Source organism: Chroicocephalus ridibundus, chromosome 3, assembly GCF_963924245.1.
Source record: "Chroicocephalus ridibundus chromosome 3, bChrRid1.1, whole genome shotgun sequence".
Lineage (NCBI taxonomy): Eukaryota > Metazoa > Chordata > Aves > Charadriiformes > Laridae > Chroicocephalus > Chroicocephalus ridibundus.
Genome location: NC_086286.1, coordinates 38519491 through 38539456, shown reverse-complemented (window position 1 = coordinate 38539456; position 19966 = coordinate 38519491). Strand labels below are relative to the sequence as shown.

At 42.6% G+C, this 19966-nt stretch overlaps 1 protein-coding gene across 1 annotated transcript in view; it reads left to right on the top strand.

Moving 5' to 3' along the window:
- The window catches only part of LOC134513815 (opsin-5-like), a 33072-nt gene that overhangs the window by 890 nt on the left and 12216 nt on the right, over positions 1-19966 (top strand). Inside the window, exon 2 of the mRNA XM_063330986.1 lies at positions 8110-8315. Coding sequence (XP_063187056.1) covers positions 8110-8315 — 206 coding nt within the window. The remainder of the gene's footprint in view (positions 1-8109; positions 8316-19966) is intronic.

Here is a 19966-nt window from a genome sequence, read left to right as displayed (position 1 = left end):
TTTTTAAATGATTGATCTAAACAGGTTTTTTTTCCTCTTTCTAAGCTCATCACATCTTGCAAGTAGCTTACTAGCCCTCAGCTTATGCTCGAGAAAGGTCTGTGGAAGTCACAATGTAAAACGTTAAGTGTTTTAATATGTTTACGTGATACTTTCTTTTTTTTACCTGTAGGAACTAGGGAGGAGAAAGCTGTGTTTAGCATAAAACCAGAGATTCTAGTAGAAAAATGTATGGCTTCTGTCTTAGGAGACTTAATTAGAAGAGTGGCGGTGAGATAAATCAGTGTTGTTCCAATTTATCCCCAATCTGTTCACATCTGCGTATCCCTTCATGAATGGCTGGGAAGTGGCTGCACCATCAGCTAATGAATTAATCAGTTGCACTTAAGACTAGAAAGAACGTCTTAGGTCAGCAAGGCCAGTCCTCTGCTGTGACAATATATAATCTCATTTACGAAGCCACCGTGCTCCCTCATGTAACTGGCCAGGGTTTTTTTTGATGTTGCTACCCCTCATCCAATTGACAGCCTGTTCCTGATTTTGTTTCTCTACTGGGTAGGGGGCTTTCCCTAAATTCTTAGCTAAAGTGATCACACCAATTTTATACCCTTTTTTGTCACTCTTCATTGATTTTTATTTTTTTGTTTTTGCCTGAAATTAATGTCCTACAGCACTCTCTGTTCCTGAAGGAATGATCATACCCTGTGGTCAACCTTTGTATTCCTATATTAAGCAGGTGAGGGGCTTTTTTGTTTGTTTCGTTGGTTGATTTGGGGTTTTTTAATTATTTATTTCTCTCCTGTCATAATATCCTTTCCCCTGTCAACCCAGCATATAATCTTAGCAGCCTTTTACGCTGTCTTTTCCAACCTGGATTCTTTTTTTTTAAAAAAAAAAAAAAACCAAAACTTATAACCAGGACTGAATCCAGCATCCATGCAAGGTCTTGCCATCGCCGTTCACATTAATATTTACACTATTTACACTTCTTCGGCTCTACCGATCCCTCCTAGTATTGCCTCTGCATCACACTGGTAGTTCAAACTTCTTCCATCAATCAACCAACCGAGGTGTTTTCCTCTGCTGCTTCCTAATGGTGACCACACATCTTCTAGCAAATACTTTTTAAAGTACCAAGGTGCCTGAGCATTTAGGTTCTATGTCTGTTGGGTTTTGATTGCCCCAGATCCTTCTGGCAAGCTTAGAAGTGCTTGGCATGTCATACCTGCTATTCTTGAAACTTACCTCCAGGTTCAAAATTCAAGTTTCATTTCTAGCAGAGTATATATAACCCGTAATAGCGCTACTCCAAGTTAAGTGTTGTGTGGACCTGGTTAAAATGTGATGGAGGTAGGTTTACCTTTTAGCAAGAGGAACTTTTGAAAAATGTCTGCTAATAATACATAAATCAGAAAAGTCCCTGTGTCTTTTTCACCTCAAAGGTCTTCTGCCACACTTCTGCAAGCAGCGACCATAACAATTCACAAGTATTAGTTTTATGTACGCCGATAACTCTGTCTGGGGAGCAGTAATGTGGCCCAACAGAGTGCTCTATTACACAAACACCCTCTTGCCCTCTGGCATTGGAGGACAAAGGCCAGCCCCTGTGTTACCTTCCCCTACCTGTGTTTCTTTATGGGTCTGGAACGACAATCTGCGTTTGCAGGAGTCTATGAGTATTTCCCTACACAAAGTCACAAAGATGTTCATATTTCATACTTTCGGTTTATTGATCCCTTGGAAAACAGCTTCAGTGATTACACTTCTGTAACTGCTACGTGTTTTCTTCTCTTTTGAATCTAAGTGTGCCAGTGCAGCTTTTTTGCAAATTCTGATGTACTTTTCCGACACCAAAGGGATGTCTGTGATTGCCTGCCCTTACCCCATCTCTGAATCTCTTCACCTTCGCAGGACGAAGTCAAAAATACCCAACTATCTTTGGCCAAGTCTTTCCACAGTCACGCATCTTGACAGAGGATGTGAATATCCAAGAACCGTGATTTAAAAACCTTTTGCTGAGATGAGGCCTCTTTGCGTGTCCCCTTCTGGAAATTCTCACATGTCACAGGTAGCATGGATGTCAGATGTGACAGGGCACTGATGTATGTATCATATACACCAGCCAAGCTCTCAGATCCAGACAGAGGGGTTCTCAGAATACTCTACAGAGGCGTGAGCTCACAGCCCGTGCTGGAATAGGTATCGCACACTGACGTCACAAGCAAACCGGCATCAAAGTGTAAGAGTGCATTTTTCAAATGCTGGTGGATTTTGAGATCGCCGCACTGCTTCTTGGCATCTGAGTCACTGTGCCATCCTTCTCCTTGCTAACGCTTCGGCCAGGGGACCAGCAAAGCCAGGGGAAAAACGCAATGCCGATCCCATAGCGGTGAGCCATCACAGCGAGCTTAGAGGGACTAGCTGCAGGCAATAGCTGCCACTGCGCTTCCCTTTGCTGGGTCAGCTGCATCAGCATCCCCTGTCTGAAGGCAGCGCTCTGCTTCCATCTTTCCCTTCCGTGAGCTCAGAGCTGTCTTTGACAGACAGCGGGGAGCTTGTCCTCTTGCGAGCATTACATCGGACCCCTTTTTGCCTTTCCCCTAAGTGGTATAGTACTGTGGGAGAATCCTTTTGTAGTTTAAATTGTTAGGTGCAATTTAAAAGTACTGTCCACAGCTGCTAGCTAAGTCAGCCTAGACCTGCGGGGGCCGGGGGGAAGGGGGAAGCCCGAAGCACTTTTTTTCTCCATAATTATTAATTGGAATTCTTAGGTAAATCATTCTTTTGTGCATTTATACACAATTTGTTCTGTGTTCATTTTCCCTAGTTTCACGATTAACTGGGCCTGGTAGGAAAAACATTTGGCATAAGAGGAAATTTTAAATCAGTATGAGAGAATGTCTGCTAGAGAACAAATTCTGACTTTTTGTGAGTGCTCATATCAGAAAGGCATGCTGAGAGCATTACCAGTCCCATCAGAAAACTGGAAGAGACCACAAGACCCAAAGATGCCTTTAAATGGCACGCGTTTCTGAATGGTAACTGTAAACTCTTACTTGACAAGTGACAGAATGAGCGTTATTTCAGGACATTGTTTGACAGATAAATCTGAGAAGGTGGGAAAGGAAACACGCTATTCACAAAACATTCATCTACAGAGTGATCGCATTTATTGAACAAATAATCTCTCCACGCTTTGTCAAGTCTAAAACATGATGACTCTTCTCCATCCTGCCAAAATTGGCAATACGCCCTGGGAAGGATATTGTGTACGTATAATTAGCAGCGAAGACTAAAAACAGAGCCGGGTCACTTCACAGTTGCAATAGTTAATGACTGCTTCGCAAATTCTCTAGATTGCGTCACTGTTTTAAATGAAGTTTTCTAGGCTGAAAATCTTTTACAGCAAACCTCTTCAGATAGACATTTATGCTTGTGTATAGGTAGTTGAGTCAGTAATTGACTTCATTCATGCCTGCTCTATATCTAGGTGCTCAGTCCAATTTTTGTCCTAGAGATAAGGTTATTTGCTGAAGGAAAAGCGTAGCTTGTATTGTGACACTGAGCCTTCACCTTTTGCTCTCATGTCTTGAATTCTTCCACTTAAGGCTCCGTGTATATTTTAAACTGCAGATGGGTGAGTTGTAACCCCCATTTTTCTAATTCATGCATGTCAGATTTCATAAGTAAAGGCCGTGCAACAATGTGTAATAAGAACAAGTCTAAGAGCAAAGCATAATAACCTGTCTTAGCTGGGCATGGATGCAGTCGTCTATTGGAAATGTGGATGACCAGCTCAGACCTATCAGTTCCCTCGTACCCAATTTAACTCTGCAAAAACATAAATTGAACATTAACAATGAAATTGCACGCAGCCTCAGGTGTTTATTGCTTGTTCAAAGGACGTCTCAGGTGCATGAGAGTAATAAAAGAGGGTATGTCTGGATGCTCAAGCTTGAGTGATTTGGCAGAAATCTTTGTAAAATTATCGTGTTCCCTCTTAGCTATTCCCAAAGCTGAAGAGTCTCGCTGTTCCCAGTCGCTTTCAGCAGAGAGGTTTTCAATATCTGTAGTCGCTCTTGCTGTCTGCTTTTTCAGCGCTTTCTTTGCACAGGCTGACGGACAGCATATATATGATACGGGACTTTGTCGATGGGGTTTAGCTCCTGACTACCGCCAGCTTGCTTGACAGCCTTCCCGCACCTCCCGTGGAGATCATGGGTGAAAGCACCAGCATTCTCTGTTGGAGTATTTTTGATATCTGTGGATTAAAATGCTCTATTAGGGGGTGTTATTCCAGGGGAAGGATTGCTACTGAATTATATAAGGGCAATACAGCATTTTAAATATTGCTGCCCGTCCTGTTCCTCCTAACTCCCAATGTCTGCAAATGTGGTACCAAGTACTTTTCTGTGGGTGTCTGAGGAGTGAAGGTGATTCTTTAGCTGTTCAGTATTTAGCATTTATCAACACTCATTTAACCTGTTCTGCTCTGATACTGCCAGTCTCACAGCAGCTGCTCTGTCCTGCCCTGTGTTAACAAACTTCAGTAATTGTACGTTACCTGTGTATTTTGCCACTTCAGAAGGGCCAGCATCTCTTGCTGATGAGCAGCCCCTATCAGCCAATGCTACAGCTTGTGGGGGAAAAGTGGTGACTTCTCTCTAGACCTTATGTTGGGTGGAAGTGTGCTCAGTTTCTCCCTATCTGCTATTTTTTTTTCCTCCCTCAGCCACATTTTGATCTCAGTTGGAACCTGTTCTTTCTCACCAGGATTACCTTAGGGTGCTGGGGATAGATTTTGGGTTTGTGTTTATTCATGGGTTTTTTTTCATATATTCTTGTGACTGAATGTTGCTGGCAGCCTGCAAAAAAAAAAAAAGAAATTAGTTCTCTCAGTTTTCTTTTCTATCCCCTGTTTTATTGAGATGCCACCTGGTGACACCAATGCCTTGTGAAGCAGTTGAGGAGATCCCTACCTTCACGGAAAGTGTCAGAGCTATTGCTCTGCTGCCTCTGCACTGCATTTGCAGGAGCTTTTTTCCTATTGCGCCCTCAGGGGAGGGGGTAGAGAGGTTGTTATTGAGGTGTTCTTGTGGTTGGGTTGGTTTGTTTGTTTTGGGGTCGTTTGTTGGTTTAAAACAAAACAAAACAAAATGAAAACAAAGTTAAAAATCAGTCAGTCAATATAGTCAGCCACCCCAGACCAGCACAGCTATCTGATGGTGCAGAGATCCAGTGTCCCATAGTCACTGGTCCGGTTGATTTGCATTTTTATGTGACTCCTGTTTTTGTTACTCCACAGTTTACTGAGAATCGAGTTCCTCCAGTTTTTTTATCGCAGTATTAATATGTCTACCACCCAGACAGATCAGACATTTCAGGGGCTGGGTTTGCCGGTGCAGGTTCTCCACCTGCTTTGGTTAAAAGGATTGTGCCTGCCTGCAGAAGACATACTCGCTCTGTAACTTTGTCTCCCTCGACGCTTCCCTCATCCCCACCCTCAGTCTGTGAATGTAGTTTCAAAAAATAATCGCAAATCCTGTGTCTCTGTCACCTCCATCTAAACTATGTGTATTGGTTTGTAACGTTTTGCTCAGTTCCTTCCTTAAGATGCCTTAACTGAAACCCCCCTTCCCCTCCAGGCTAGGGGGAATTTGCTCGGTATGTTCCCAGGAAGTGCACGTGTATGACATTTTTAGGGTAGCCCTCCTATCCGTTACGCTGCTTTGACAAAATGCTGCTATTTACGAAGGAGGTGCCATTTTATTGTGTCTGCCATTTTAGCGCGATGTCTTCATATTGACAGGGAAAACATTTCTGTACCTGCTGCTTTGAAAACTACCTTGCCTTGCAGAAGGTAGAGCTGAAGTACTCCAAAGGCACAACTATCATGTTTGCATTGCAAACGATCCTGGTGCGTTCCCAAAGCCGTCCTCCTCCAGGGCCCCGCTGTGCCTGTTTGTAATGCCTAGACTCAGACAAAAGTCAGAAACAATTCCTGACTTGAACTGCATGCAGCTGTTGGAAACGAGACTCGATTAAGAAACATTGTCACCTAGTGGCCAGAATAAGATGTATTTATTATTCTTGATCTTATCTTTATAATGAGACATATATATATATATATATATCTCTGTCTGTCTGTATCTCAGTGTATCATTGCACCAGTGACTATTTCTGGTTAATACCATCGGCTGCCACGTCAGCTCTTCCCCATTCAAAAGCACTTTAGTAAACCCTGTACGTTTGCTAAGCAAGCCAGAGCAGCAGCAGCTCGGCACTTTTGCAAAGAGAAGTTACCAAAAGGGAATTGCTCTCTAGAAAAAGCAGTTCGTAGTGCCATACAGAGGCTGTCCCATCAACCACCTCCCCTCCCGCGCCAGGCTACCCGCAGCACCTCACTGGGTAAGTACCCAACCTCTCTGTTCAGGTCACGATGCTCCCAGGTGGCCCGGAGATTCAGAGGCGATTTCCTCCCAAGCCTCTGCTTTTGAGGCACAGCAATCCTAGCCGAGGCAGCCCAGCAGGGCAGCACTGGGTTCCCGACATGTGGGATTGTTAATGCTTCCTGAAGGAAGGCGGCTGCCCTCTTGCTACAATATGTAACCCGTCAGCCATCCTTCATCTCGTGAACTCCTTCGAATAGCCAGAGGTGCTGTGCAATGCTGTCATGTCACGTCGCTTTTCAGTGCATGTATTCGCCTCTTGCTATGTCAATGTACAGCACCCATGCTCTGGGATATCTGCTGCTTGTGCCTGGATAGAGACCTCAGGATCAAGGCTTTTTTCCCTCTCCGTGTAGTTAATGCTGTATCCTGGCATCAACTGTGGGGAACAAAACCACCAGCTACTGGGTTCCTAAACCTGTCCTAGGCTGCAGGCACTCCAAAGAGCTGGTGTTTCCCTCCACATTGCCAAGGTGAAGCGAGGCCATCTACACTGGCAGTGGCAGAGCTGGTTTGGAACGTGGAAACATGAGCCGAGTGCTGCCCGACTGGCCGCTCAGCCCCGCTCCAGCAGCTGCCCTGGAGCCACTGGCTATGCCCCATTTTCAACACTAAGTCTGATGCTTCTGAGTAAACCTTTTGTCAGAAGTCATTGGTTTCTACACATCTACACCATTCCAAAAAGTGGGATGCAACCTACCAAGGTCTTGCACTGATTGGTGGGGACACGTTTGGAAACTCTTGGTCTCTCCAGCTAAGTGGCTGACTTTCAACAAATTTGCAGCCATCTCCCTTGCGTTTTCGTCATGTAACTAGACAGAGACAAGTCAGGCATCTCTGTTCCTGGAGAGTAAGAGAGGACACAACTTCCTTTCAAAATAAATTAAAAAAAGACATTAAAGTTTCTGAAAGTTCTGCTCTCAATGTTCTCTTCATATAGATTAACAGGTGTATTGCTGAAAAATATTCCCATCTGGGACAGGCTTTGCTGCAAGGAGATCCTAGACTGTTCTAAGAGAAGAAACTTAATCACATTAGCTGGAAAAGGCAGCACTTCTCGAGAGAGGACTGGTAAAGCGGCTCTCGGGCTACGTGCATGAACTTTTGGTATGCATTGTTGTATACAATGTACTTAAGCAGCTGCCGGTTTGGGCAGTTTTCTTGTAGTCTCAGGTCCACCCTACCAATCCTTTCTCCTTCCTTTTTTTCCCACGGGTTACGTTTTCATAGAATCATAGAATGAATCATAGAATGTGTTGGGTTGGAAGGGACCTTTAAATGTCATCTAGTCTAATCCCCCTGCAGTAAGTAGGGACATCTTTAACTAGATCAGAGTTCCATAAGTTTCGTCTGCTCACTTAGGGGAAAAAACCCCAAACTTACCCAGGCCTTTAAATGGTGGGTCTTTGATAGAGGCAGCAGCAGCTCTTCATGTTGTGTTCTGCTTTATTCCCAGAGTGGGGGAATTTGTTCCTGCTTCTGAAAAGTACCCAGCTACTTAAAAAGGCTTCATGCGTAGATTTTCCAGTGGATAACCTGTTTTAATTTGTTTCTAGCGGTACAAAAGCATAGTTTCAGAAGAGACATCTCACATTTACACACTGAACTGCTTCTTGCCTTCTGTGCTTTTTGATTTCACGGATTTTAATTTTTTTTCCAGGTTGGCTGTCTTGGTTTGGAAACAGCATTGTGATTTTTGTCCTGTATAAACAAAGACATCTTCTGCAGCCCACCGACTACCTCACATTTAACTTGGCAGTATCAGATGCTAGTATCTCCGTGTTTGGTTATTCACGGGGGATCATTGAAATCTTCAACGTCTTCAGAGACGATGGGTTCATTATCACATCGATATGGACCTGCCAGGTAAGACCGGATTACACTTAATTGGACAAAATAAGTGTAGCTATTTCTGTGTAAACATTGTGTATAAATAACCAAGCAGGGCCACAAGAGTGAAAAGAAATACTGACCGACCTTCCAAAAGGACAGTGTTCTCTTTTTGTTACGCCCATAAATCTATGTATTTGATCAGGTTTTGACCAATTTTCAGTGATTTATTTTTTTTTTTCCTAACTCCATCTAAGATATGCGCGGTAGTTTCTACTGGTTCGGTTTTTCCCCCTCGTGTCGTAGCTCCCACTCGTGTCGGACAGCTAAGGTGTAGGCTGTGCTTGTCTTCTGCTCCCCTGAAGTCAGCCTGGTTCTTGGCTCTTTAACATTTGACTTAAAGCAATGTAGACTCCCACTTGACAAGGCGTGTGAAAAAAGCCTCCACACAGCACTTGGGTATACCCGTGTATTTTAGCATTCAACTACTTGTACTAAATCAGTCGTTACTTTTAAATCCTACCCGTAAATTCATTGTTGGTCCGGGGCCTGTGGTAGGATGAGTGACTTGACTTTACGGCACAGACAGTCCTGAACTTGGAGGCAGCTTTTTGCTGGAGAACTCAGAAAATGTTGTTATTGCTAATTCTGAAGTACATCTGTGTAGACAGGATATAAATGCATCCCACGGATAGACAGGCACAAGCCTGGCTCCCTGGTGCTTTCGGTAATGTTTGTGAGAAAGATTATACTAAGTGTGAGTGTCTGTTTCATGAGGGAATCAAAAATCTGTGAAAATGACGGGATTGCCTACGGCAAGGTGTAAGTAAGATCATGATGAAGGAAAAGGGAGAGAGAAATAATCCTCTTTCCTTTTCTTTTCTTTTCTTTTTTTTTCTTTTTTTTTTTTTGGTGGTTTTGGTGGTTTTTTTGGGTTTTTCTTAAGAGGAAGTTGAACTATTGTATAACATAGATGAAAGCATTTTTACAGCTCATGTCATCTCCCCTTCAACACAAAGGCATAGTTTACCCAGAGAGGAAGACTTCCCACAGAAGACTCTGATTAATCTGGGAGCTGTAGCTTGATCTAAAAAAATGTTTATTTTCTTGCTCAAAACGTATGTCTATTGCCATTTGGCAGAAAAGGATTTATCAAAATGAAGCTAATTATTTCCTCAAACAAAATCCCATTGTTTCTCTAATGAGAATACCTACAAATGCGATTTAAGGTCTGTTGAGGTAAAAAATTCCAGGACACCACTTCTCTTTTTTTTTTAATTTATTAATGGAAACCTTTGAAGTCATCGTATAAACAAAGCCATACCTTCAAACTGTAAAATTCATACCCGCACTCAGAATTAAATAGATTCCCATTTTGCCCTGTGTTTCAAGGAGGCTTGGAGCTATGATTAAGAAAAGAAAGATCAAATCTGGATCTCCAGGTTTAGTTCCAGCTTTGCTGCAGACTTCCTATGTAAGACAGGGTAAGCCATTCAGGGTGAAATCCTGAACAGAGATCTGTGGCATAACTTAACATTTACAGCCCAGCTGGTTGAAACAGGTAATTTTAAATGACCTTTCTGCCTCCCCAGCCCAAGCTCTTCCAGAGGCTGAGAAGCCCCTGACAATTTTTGTATAGTTTAGAGACCCATTTGTGTTATGGCTCTTTTTTGGGGCTGTAAAAAACCAACGCAGAGAGGAATCGACACGGCATGGCAGACTGTGTCCATACCGCTTGATTTGCATGGGAGTCTTCTGTCAGTAGCCTTACAGATTTCTTTCACAATGCCTCCGCCTTGGAGTCCCCCTTTGGCTGTCTTTGAGCTATTTAGAGTCTCGTTATAATGATCTAGATATTTTTATTTTTTTTTTTAAGATGTAGAGAGACTGGGATGGAGGTGTCCTTGAACTTAATGAGATGGAGGCCTGCTTAATCTTGCTCTGCTTGAACTGCCTGTACAAGGAGAGAAGCTGTCCCTAACGTTTTTGGGGTACCCGGATAGTTTGTTGGTCAGGGCGTGTTAAGTAATTTTAATTGGATCTCCTGGTTTTAAACAGCATTCTTTTGTAAAATATGGATATCAAGGAAAGTTTTAAGGTATGGGAATCCAAAGATTTTGTTCAGGACATTAATAGTGCATTGGCTTTTCTAAACACTGTGATACGCAAAATATTAAAGTTTCTGCTTTGGTAATCCTCTGCAGGCTCTAGAAGTTAACATTTATCATTTCGAATAGGAACCGATACTGTATTGATACTAACTGAAAATTCACGGTAGCCTGGAAAAGCCAATTTGTTCTCTGAATGAAGTTTGCATTGGTTGTGACTTGCTGAGTGGTTGAGCTGGTTGTGATGTGTTGAGTGAACATCATGATATATTCAACAGCAGGTAGGGTTCCTGTTTCCATCAAGATTTTTTTCTGTGTTGGGGGGATCTCAAAAACAGGTTTAAACCCAGGCATTCATTATCTCGATTATTAAGTTGACAAAACAAAAGCCAATGATGGAAAAGTAACTTATAGAAGTAGCAAGGCCATATTTAGGAATAATATTTTGCAGAAATAGCAGGAAGATTCTGTGCATAAAAAAGATGCGAATGTTTCCATGTACAGGAGGACAGCCAGCGCGAAAGTCATTCTCAAACTGTACGATGTTGAACAGCAGTAGGGTTTTGATTGCTTGGTTTTTTGATATTTATAAAACGTGATACCTTGGCAGTCCAGCCAGAATTGGGTCTCACATCTGGAATGTGATGAGCGAGGACCTTGGTGCCAGGAAGGTAAAGCCCACGCTTTCCGTCACAGCTCTCCGAAGTCGGTGTCTCTTGCTCCCCTCACCGCACTCAGGCTCCCCTGCAAGTAGCTGGGGTGACAACTTGAACTGTTGCACACATGAACACAGCATTTGTTACAGCATGGCCCCTGCTTTTTCCCTGACTTGCTTCATTTTGCTGAGTCCAGAGGACAGCCTTGGCTTTCTGTCATCCATTTCATTTGATCAGTCAGCTTCTGCTGTCAGGTATGCTTAGGGAAACTTTATTTTCCCAAGCTAGCCTGTCATTTCTGTTTACGAAGAAATTTCATGAGCTCACCTCACTTAATCCGCCTAAATTTTCCTTTCCTCTGACTCGGGCCTCCTTCTGTGCCCTCAGGTAATATTTTCCAAAATTTAGGTTCACCATACTTGTCTGCCCCGGTTAGAGGGAGTGGGGAGGAGACAGGCAGATACTACTTCTCTTTCAAAACAGGATAGTCTGTGAAAACTCCCTGTCACAAAAGATGCTTCTCCAGCTAAAAGGACCATCTTGTTGCATACCTGCTGAATGGGGACAGGTATGTGTGCTCCTGTTCTCCTCTGTATGGAAGAAACACCACTATTTTTCCCCGTGCCAAACATTCTTTTTTCTTTTTGGAGGTCTAACAGAGCTCTTCTCTCAGGAATGAGGTTGCACGGTAGGTCTGTATGCAAATGCTGCCCCCACTGAATGCTCTGTATGGATACAGTTTTCCAAGGGTGGCTTTCAGACTCCGCTTTCACTTCTTGTTTATCCCTTCTGAGCTCTGCCACCGTGTCTTAGTCCTGGTCTGGGCTGAGAGAGGATGGTCAGTCTCTAGTGCATTTGGGTTTTTTGCCTCTGGCGATATTATCAGTAAGTAAACTAGTTCATATAGTAAAGTTCATGTCGGGGAACGTAAGGCAGTGACCAAGAGCCATCTGTTCCCCCATTGACCATATTTCTAAGTGAAAAGCTACCTCAGGATATATTTTTGTCCTTCCCATATGCTTTTTTACTCGTATGTTCTGCTGAATTAGAAGTTGCACTGAAATCTGTAAATAACATTGCGTGCAAATGTTCTTAACATGTAGGAAGTAGGGAAATGTTAATTCTCTGCAGGTAAACACCACAGTTTCTTCTAAACCTTATTAATCAACCAACAGAAAGTTTTTCTTGTACCTGCTAATCACGTGGCTTCAGGAAGCCTCTAAATACAGGGGAAGGATTCTAACCCGTCTGATCCCCATAAATGCAAAATAGTCATGTCAGAAACCAAGGATGGGCTGTGTGGTGCCTTTAGAATTTGAAATCCTTCACAATCCTGCTACTTCAGTTTAAACTCGTTTACACTAATTCATTCTTTTTCTTTTTTTTGAGAATACAGTTTGGTTATTTTGACATTAATTTTATAAATACTTAAGAATTTTACGATGAGGGTCAAGAAAATTGTCTTATCCTGTGCTCACTCTGCTGGTATAGGCTTCTTTAAAGAAATGTTACTTATTTCTGACTGTTTATTACGTATAAGGTGTATCTCCGCTGTGCGCAACAGAGAACAAAGTAGTAGTTGTCTCCAGGTCACGGTACCATCACAGACATGCCACCGAAGCGCTGATTGACGCTGTTATCACAGATGCACTCACCTCACTATCAGTCTAGGTATCCCTGGTCCATCTGGCCGGCCAGATGGTGCCGGAGCATCCCCAGCAGATCTGGCTCTGCACAGTCTCAGGAGGAACCAAACAAAAAATGTGTTCAGCTTTGAGGTATTAGTGAGCACCACAGTGACCTGCCCAACAGGACTCAGCCCACACCATCTCCATCCCTGCAGCCTGCCCGCACTGTCCCACCAAGGGCCAGCCTGGAAGGACCTGCCTTCACCCTCTTTTGCTGAAGCTGCTTTGTGTTGTGTGGAATAATAAAGCCACAGAGGGGAGCTGGAGTGAGAGAGGGATGGCTGTCTCACCCTATGGTTGGGTTTGCTACACAGCAGTGAGGAAACCTGGTTTTGAATCCTGCAGTGCTTAGTGCTCTGATGTTTTTTATGGTATTTCTGTCTGGCATACCCTGGACAGAAATAACTAGCAATGTAGTGAGCAGCAGTGAGCCACACATTACACGGCTGTATTGTTTTACTCTGTTATCCCTAATTCCATTGTGCACAGTTTGCCTGACAGCACCAGACCTGTGGCATGTGTGCATCCAGAAAGGGCATGGCGTGGCCGGGAAGTGCAAAGTTTTCTAGAAGTGGCAGACTCAGTGTGTGTGCATTGAGCAGTACGTGACCCGTGGAAATGTCTGGGATTTCTTGCTCTTTAACAGACTTTTCCGAATTGTCATGGTGTAGCTGATCAAGTTGCCAGCTGAAATCCCAGAGAAATGGGGATCTCTAAGAAAAGCTGGACATGCAATAGCCCTGCTTTAATAATGTTGCTGGTGGAACGGGTGTCTGACCACTCACGTAGGGAGTTTCTCTTTGTCTCTGGCCCGGTATTTGTTAGCTTTAAGGACAGTAGAGCCATCCCCATAAAATGAATAGTCTTGGGGCTTATGTTCCCAGGCAGGGGATGTGGATCTGAGCACCTTTGGATGGAGAAAAGTGAATTCAGCTCTTCCGCACCCTCCATAGGAAAAAAAGGGAGAATGGATCAGCAATCTCACTGCTTTTCACAGTGACACTGCTTAATTTTTGAAAGGTATTGCACAGTTAAAAATAGGTTATGGCTGTCAATACCAGGCAATTCTAATCTTTTGTGGGCTGGAGTAAGGCATTAAAAATCAGAAGGGAGGTGAGATATGGCCCTCATCTTGCTCTGTTGGCTACTTTAGGAGCCTCATTTGCCCACTAGCTTTTGCCATGTCCAACCTAAGCGGCCAAGCTCAAAGCCACGACCCTCCTTGCACCAGTCAAGCAACCAGAGCTGCAGCCTGGCATAGCTGAGTGTGGTGGCCCTTACCCCCTTTTGTAGATTCAGCTTCCAGTCACTGCCTCTTGCTAGCACTTAAAAAATCCAGCATTTTTGGTGTTATTAAATGTTTAGAAGTCTAGTATGACATTTCTGAGAAGTAATAATGTCCATCTTTTGTAAAAATTAGAGGTGGGGATTTGAAACACCAAAAGGAAAATGGCAACAGTAAGAAATTCTGGGATCAATAAAGATGAAAATATATGGTCTCTCTTCAGAATTTTTAAGGGAAGGACTTGTAATCTTGAATAAATTCTTTTATATTTTATTGATGGCATTTGCTTTCTCAGAACATGCATTTATCACTCTTCCTATACACAGATTGTAAAATATTGCTGAATATTTTCTGAGGAGAAAACAGAAGATTAGTACCTTCTTCTTTTAACAAAATGTTCTGTAAATTGTCTAATAAATCAAAAACCCTAAAGGCATTTATGTTCTTTTATAAGTAGAGTAGACTTGAAGATCATCGATTTCTATCCATTTAATATAATCAGTGTAACCAATCAATCAGTTGACTTAGCTAGACTATTGACTCTGTCGGCTTAGTTTGTGATTTTATGCATTTGTAAATACCAAGACAGTGTTTAGGTATTACCATATGTTGTATGGTATTCCCTTATGTTCTTAATGAGATGACTCGATGAGTGGTAGCTCAGCAGTCAGCATGACCAGGTAATCAAAGCAATGTCAGATGGAAAGGAACAAAATGAAACTTCACAGGCTTCCTTTCTCCTACCTTCCTAGTATTTGGGAGATTACTGAAGAAAACAGCAGGCAGCATTCACAGAATCACGGAAAGGTTAAAGTTGGAAGGGACCTTAAAGATCATTTAGTTCCAACCCCCCTGCCCTGGGCAGGGACACCTCCCACTAGACCAGGCTGCTCAAAGCCCCATCCAACCTGGCCTTGAACACATCCAGGGATGGGGCATCCACAACTTCTCTGGGTGACCTGTTCCAGTGTCTCACCACCCTCTGAGTAAATAATTTCTTCCTAATATCTAATCTAAATCTCCCCTCTTTCAGTTTATAAAACCATTACCCCCTCATCCTATCACTACACTCCCTGATCCCATCTTTCTTGTAGGCCCCCTGAAGGTACTGGAAGGCCACTGTAGCACACAATGCTGCAGCCCGGTGTCTGTATGCATTCTTTGTCAAACTTCTTTCGGCACAACCACCCATTCACATTGCTCCACCATCCAGTCATTTTTTGCTTCACAAAATCATCCCGCTTTCAACTCACTCCATACGTAACAAGGACCCCTTGAGTGCATGTCTCACCCCCTCCTCTGCTTCTCATTCTCCCCAGCAGCTGTCCATGAGAGTACCCTACCCACCACAGAGCTTTCGCTCATAAAACCCAGACAAATCCACGGGCTGTGCATCTTTACCCCTAGCAACATCCTTCAAGGTGGATAAAGGTTTACCCCCGCTCACCCTCCCTCCCAGCTGACTACGGGGAGAGGTAGGGATGGTTGCTGATACTGTCTTTGCCCACATCTGAGAGCACTTGAACGACTGCTCCTCCACATTTTTCCTCCTCTCTCTCCCTGTGGGGAACTGTCTGGGCAGACACACCTCAAGCTCACCAGTGGTCGTGCACAGTGGAGCCAGAACATGTGCTGCAGGACTGCCTGCATCCTCAGCACGGATTTCTGCAGTGGTCTAATTTTGGTGAGGTTTCCCACCCAAAGACCGAGCTAGCTCAACTTTGCTTGGTGTAAAATATCTTGCAATATCACTGTATATCCTAGTGTCTAAACATGTAGCTCTAAGATTGAGGCTGGGACAGAAGAAACAGATTATTTTTTCTTCTCAAATCATAATAGCACTGGAATGTGGCCTAATGTCTGCTTAGTTGAAAAAATGTTCAGCTATCTACCTATAAGTTGTTAAAAGAAATGAAAACAAATGTAAAAAGGAAGTGAAAAATAGTTATTGACTATCCTAGCACAGTACTGTGGTGTGATATTGCTGGGATTTTGCTTATATATAGCTTATCATTCCTGACATTTCAGTAAGATGAGAATAACCCAAAGTCGAATCATGGAACTGGCACTAAGAGCATTAACAGATAAAACAGGTGTTAAAAGCTCTGAAGAAAAGCTGTGTAACATTAGCTCTGTATTCAGCTCACCTTAACACGCTAATTCAGTGTGAAAGGTAGGATGTGGAGACTGGTCTATAAAGCAAATCCAAAAAGAGTGCCCTTTACTTTGCCTGTGCTGTGCTATACAAACCTTCCTCTCCAAGATATGTTTTTCTGAGCAATTTTTTTATCTCAAATATTATGTACGCTAGAATGTATCCTCATTCTTGATTCTATGAGTAACTGAGATTTGGATACTGAAAAAAAAACAACAGTTGCAGAGATATTAGTGTTTCCTATTTCTTTATTTTTGGTCTACCTTGTTATAATCTGAAGAGCAGGCACATTGCAGTCAAAGAAGTAAAAGCAACGCATGTAGACATCTGTGAGCTAAATTTTAATGAGAAAAATACTTCATCTGCAGGGAAGGGTGGGGGGGGTGGAAACTATGCCTTTGCACAAACAGAATCATTAGCAACATAGAAGATCATTTCAGTGTAACTAATGTGACTGCAGGAAGATTATGCCCGTTTCCATTAGCCATGAATTCTCCCTCATTTTTCTGTAAATGATTATTTCTACAGCCAATTGCAAAAAATTAGGGAAGTTATATATTTGGTACCTGAAAAATTGTGAATGCTCAAACTATGTGTTTCCTTGTTTAACAAGTTTGACATAGCCCATCCCATGCCACCCAAGCACAGTGTCAAACCACTCACTGCTGCCTGGAAAGGTCATTCATTGTCTGATAGTGCTCCTACAGAACCAGCAATGTCCAAAGCCTAAATTTTGATTCCTACACTAGCTTTTCCTCTTAGAGGGCTTTGAAACATCTTTTTCTTGTTTCCATGTGTGGAAAATAGTAGCTTTCCTCTTTCTTCTGTGCTGATGTGTGTTTCCAAGAGATTAAATGTCTTCTCTCAAAAAGTGCTGTCTATCACTTACCTTCATCATGCAAGATCTTCTCGCCACGGGGCTGAATAGTTTGTGTTCTGCTGGCTCCTCCCTGTGTGCCATATCATCTCACTGACTTTTAAGCAAAATTTCATATGAAACTTAAAAATCACTCTGATAATATCTGCAAGTATCTTAAATAGTCCTACCTGACATTTACTCATTGTCTGTTTCACAAATATATATTGCGTGAAGTCAGTACACCGCTAGTGTGTAGGAAGCAATTTGGGTCCTGGCCCTGATCTTGTCCTGACTGAATCAATGACAAGATGACCATTGCTTGCGATGGGCTGTATATGACACATCCAGTATTTCCACACCACTGTCCCTGCAAAAGGGATGGTGTTGTACCTGGTGGCTTTCCAGATAGCTCTTTAAGGCCAAGAATAACCTGTATCTTTTACACTTCCTTCCAGGCTCTCCCTGGGCTACTAGGACTCCTTGGCAATGTACGTGAGTCTTCTGTTAGGAGTTGTCAGGTCCAGTATCATACACATACAGTTTGTCGTACAGTTTATCATACATAGTTGTGATGTGAAGACCCTTACAGTCCGTACCCATTTTAGGACTACAAGCATTTTCCTGGGATAAATCAGTTATCTTCTGTTTCTCTGGTTATTTTGGTAGAGGATCCAGAGGAGCCAAGAATATCAACCCAAGAGGAGATCTCCTAGCAGCCATGCAGCTTTTTCAGGCTTTCAGGGACGTAACATGTTCTTGTCTTGATCTCTTAATGGCTGAACTGGTACCATCACTAACCTGCCCTGCCTCGTGCCTATGAGCCTTATGAGCAGCAGAATAACTCCACTGGTGGGCATTCAGCCAGCAGTCAGACATGACCTTGTATTAACCTGATGGTGGCTGCGTAAGCAAATTCCTTCTTCCTGGGAAACAGCACAGGCGATTGTACTTTGGAGAACGTGGAGGGTCATTTGTAATCTCTGGGCTGTCCTGACAGAGCCCGTGAACGGTCTGTGGGACCTCTGCTTCCCCTGAGACATGTGTAAGCCTCCAGAAGCATTTACCATGACATTCTGAAAAGGCAAAGGTAGCACTTCTTTACTTTGAAAATAAAAGTGTGACTTTAATCTGATGTTAATGGATCTCAGTTGTTGGGGTAGGATCACCACAGGCCACAAAACCACGCCTTGCTTTCTATGGGAATGTAAAGATGAGACAGGTGACTCATGAGGCTGTTTTCTTCTTTTATCTGTCTCTGTATTTGCTTGTTTATATTAATGGTGCTGCTAGCAATAAACAAGTAGGCTCTGAATTAACATCACCAAAGTGGAGAGGAGTTTTGGCTCAGGCCCACTGAAAAGAGTTTTACACAGCATAGCACGGACATTCCCAGAGGGCAATGCTGGCTGGAATTTCACATCTAGTGCTTCTTAATTTCCCTGTACAGTAGTTCGCAGAAAGACAATGGCAATGCAGCGTTTAACCTGAAGATGGAAATCTTTTCATTGTATCTGGATCATCGAGTGGTATGAGCTACATGCTTGGTTGCTTCCTCCCCATTCATTCTTTTACGGGTGGACAGGAGAGACATGAAACCTGCCATGGTCCCTTCAACCCAGAGCTAGAAAGCAGGTGCTCCCAAGCATGTGGAGATGGGGTACCTGAACTAAGATTATAATCTGATGAGGTTGAGTAAGGAAATTCTGAAAGAAATTTCTGTCTATTTGTTAAAAAAATGATGTGCACCTGGTGGGGTTGTTGCATTCATAACCATGCTTGTTGACAGGGGCATGTACACTACAAGTATAAAGTGTGACCTGAGAGGGCTACAACTCTAATAGCTAAAAGTTAGCCCAAAGGAAGTATGAATTGAATCTCATTTGATTAACCCAGTATACAAACCTAAAATAACTATGAGCAAACAAGTAGCCTTATTCTGGATTCCCTAACATCACCAGAGTGAAAACCTGACCCGCATATAATAGGAGGCACTAACTGTACACTTAGCTATATAGCATAGTTAGTAGAATTATATATCTGTACATACAATTGTATAGCCTAAATATCGCATTTGTATTTTTCCTATCTTTAAAACACACGCCATCAACAGAAAGGTTTAATCACCTGGTAAATGCAAAATACTGAGCGTCTGATGGTCTCACTTAAGGGTTTAAGCTATCTAATGCTGTGGCATACCAGTTCTCAATGTTTATTAGTAAATGAAGTTCTGTTTGTGTCAGAGACCTGTAATGGCTTGGGTTAATGTAATCACCCCTAAGCAGAGCTACCCTTGAAGCCTACTGAGACATTTTAAGAGGCAGAATGCAACCATAGCACAGCGATGTGGCAAGACCAAAAGATATTGTGGAAATTGTGGTAAATTATAAGTCTCTCGTACTTCCTGTATTATAGTAAACCTTAAAGAAACAATTTGAGTACTTTAGGAAAACTATGCATTGGGAGTTTTAAGTAGTCTCCTGTGAAGACTGATTTTGATTACAAGCCTTGGTAGTTCTTCCATTTGACAGAAAAGTCACTGCAAGCATAAATAATCCAGTTGACACATTATTGATATATTGGCGGGACGAGATAATTATGTTGTCATTAGGCTCAAATGGAATATTTTCTCACTTACTTCAAACTTTAAGAACCTGTTAAATTTTAGAACATGCTCTATTCAAAAGTGCCTACAATTGGTTTTCCAAACGTATTTCTTAAATATTGATTAGGTGCTTTTTTGTCTCTTGAGGTTGAAGGAGGTTTATTGCCAGTATCCATTTACATTATGATCTTGGAATAATCTGTATTCAAAAACAATATTCCGAGAGAGCTTGTTGTGACGACTTTAAGTATATGCAATGTAAAAATAATCCCTGTTAAAAGTTTATCTTTTTTCTTTACATATTCATGATCTCATCTTCAATAGAGGAGAAAGA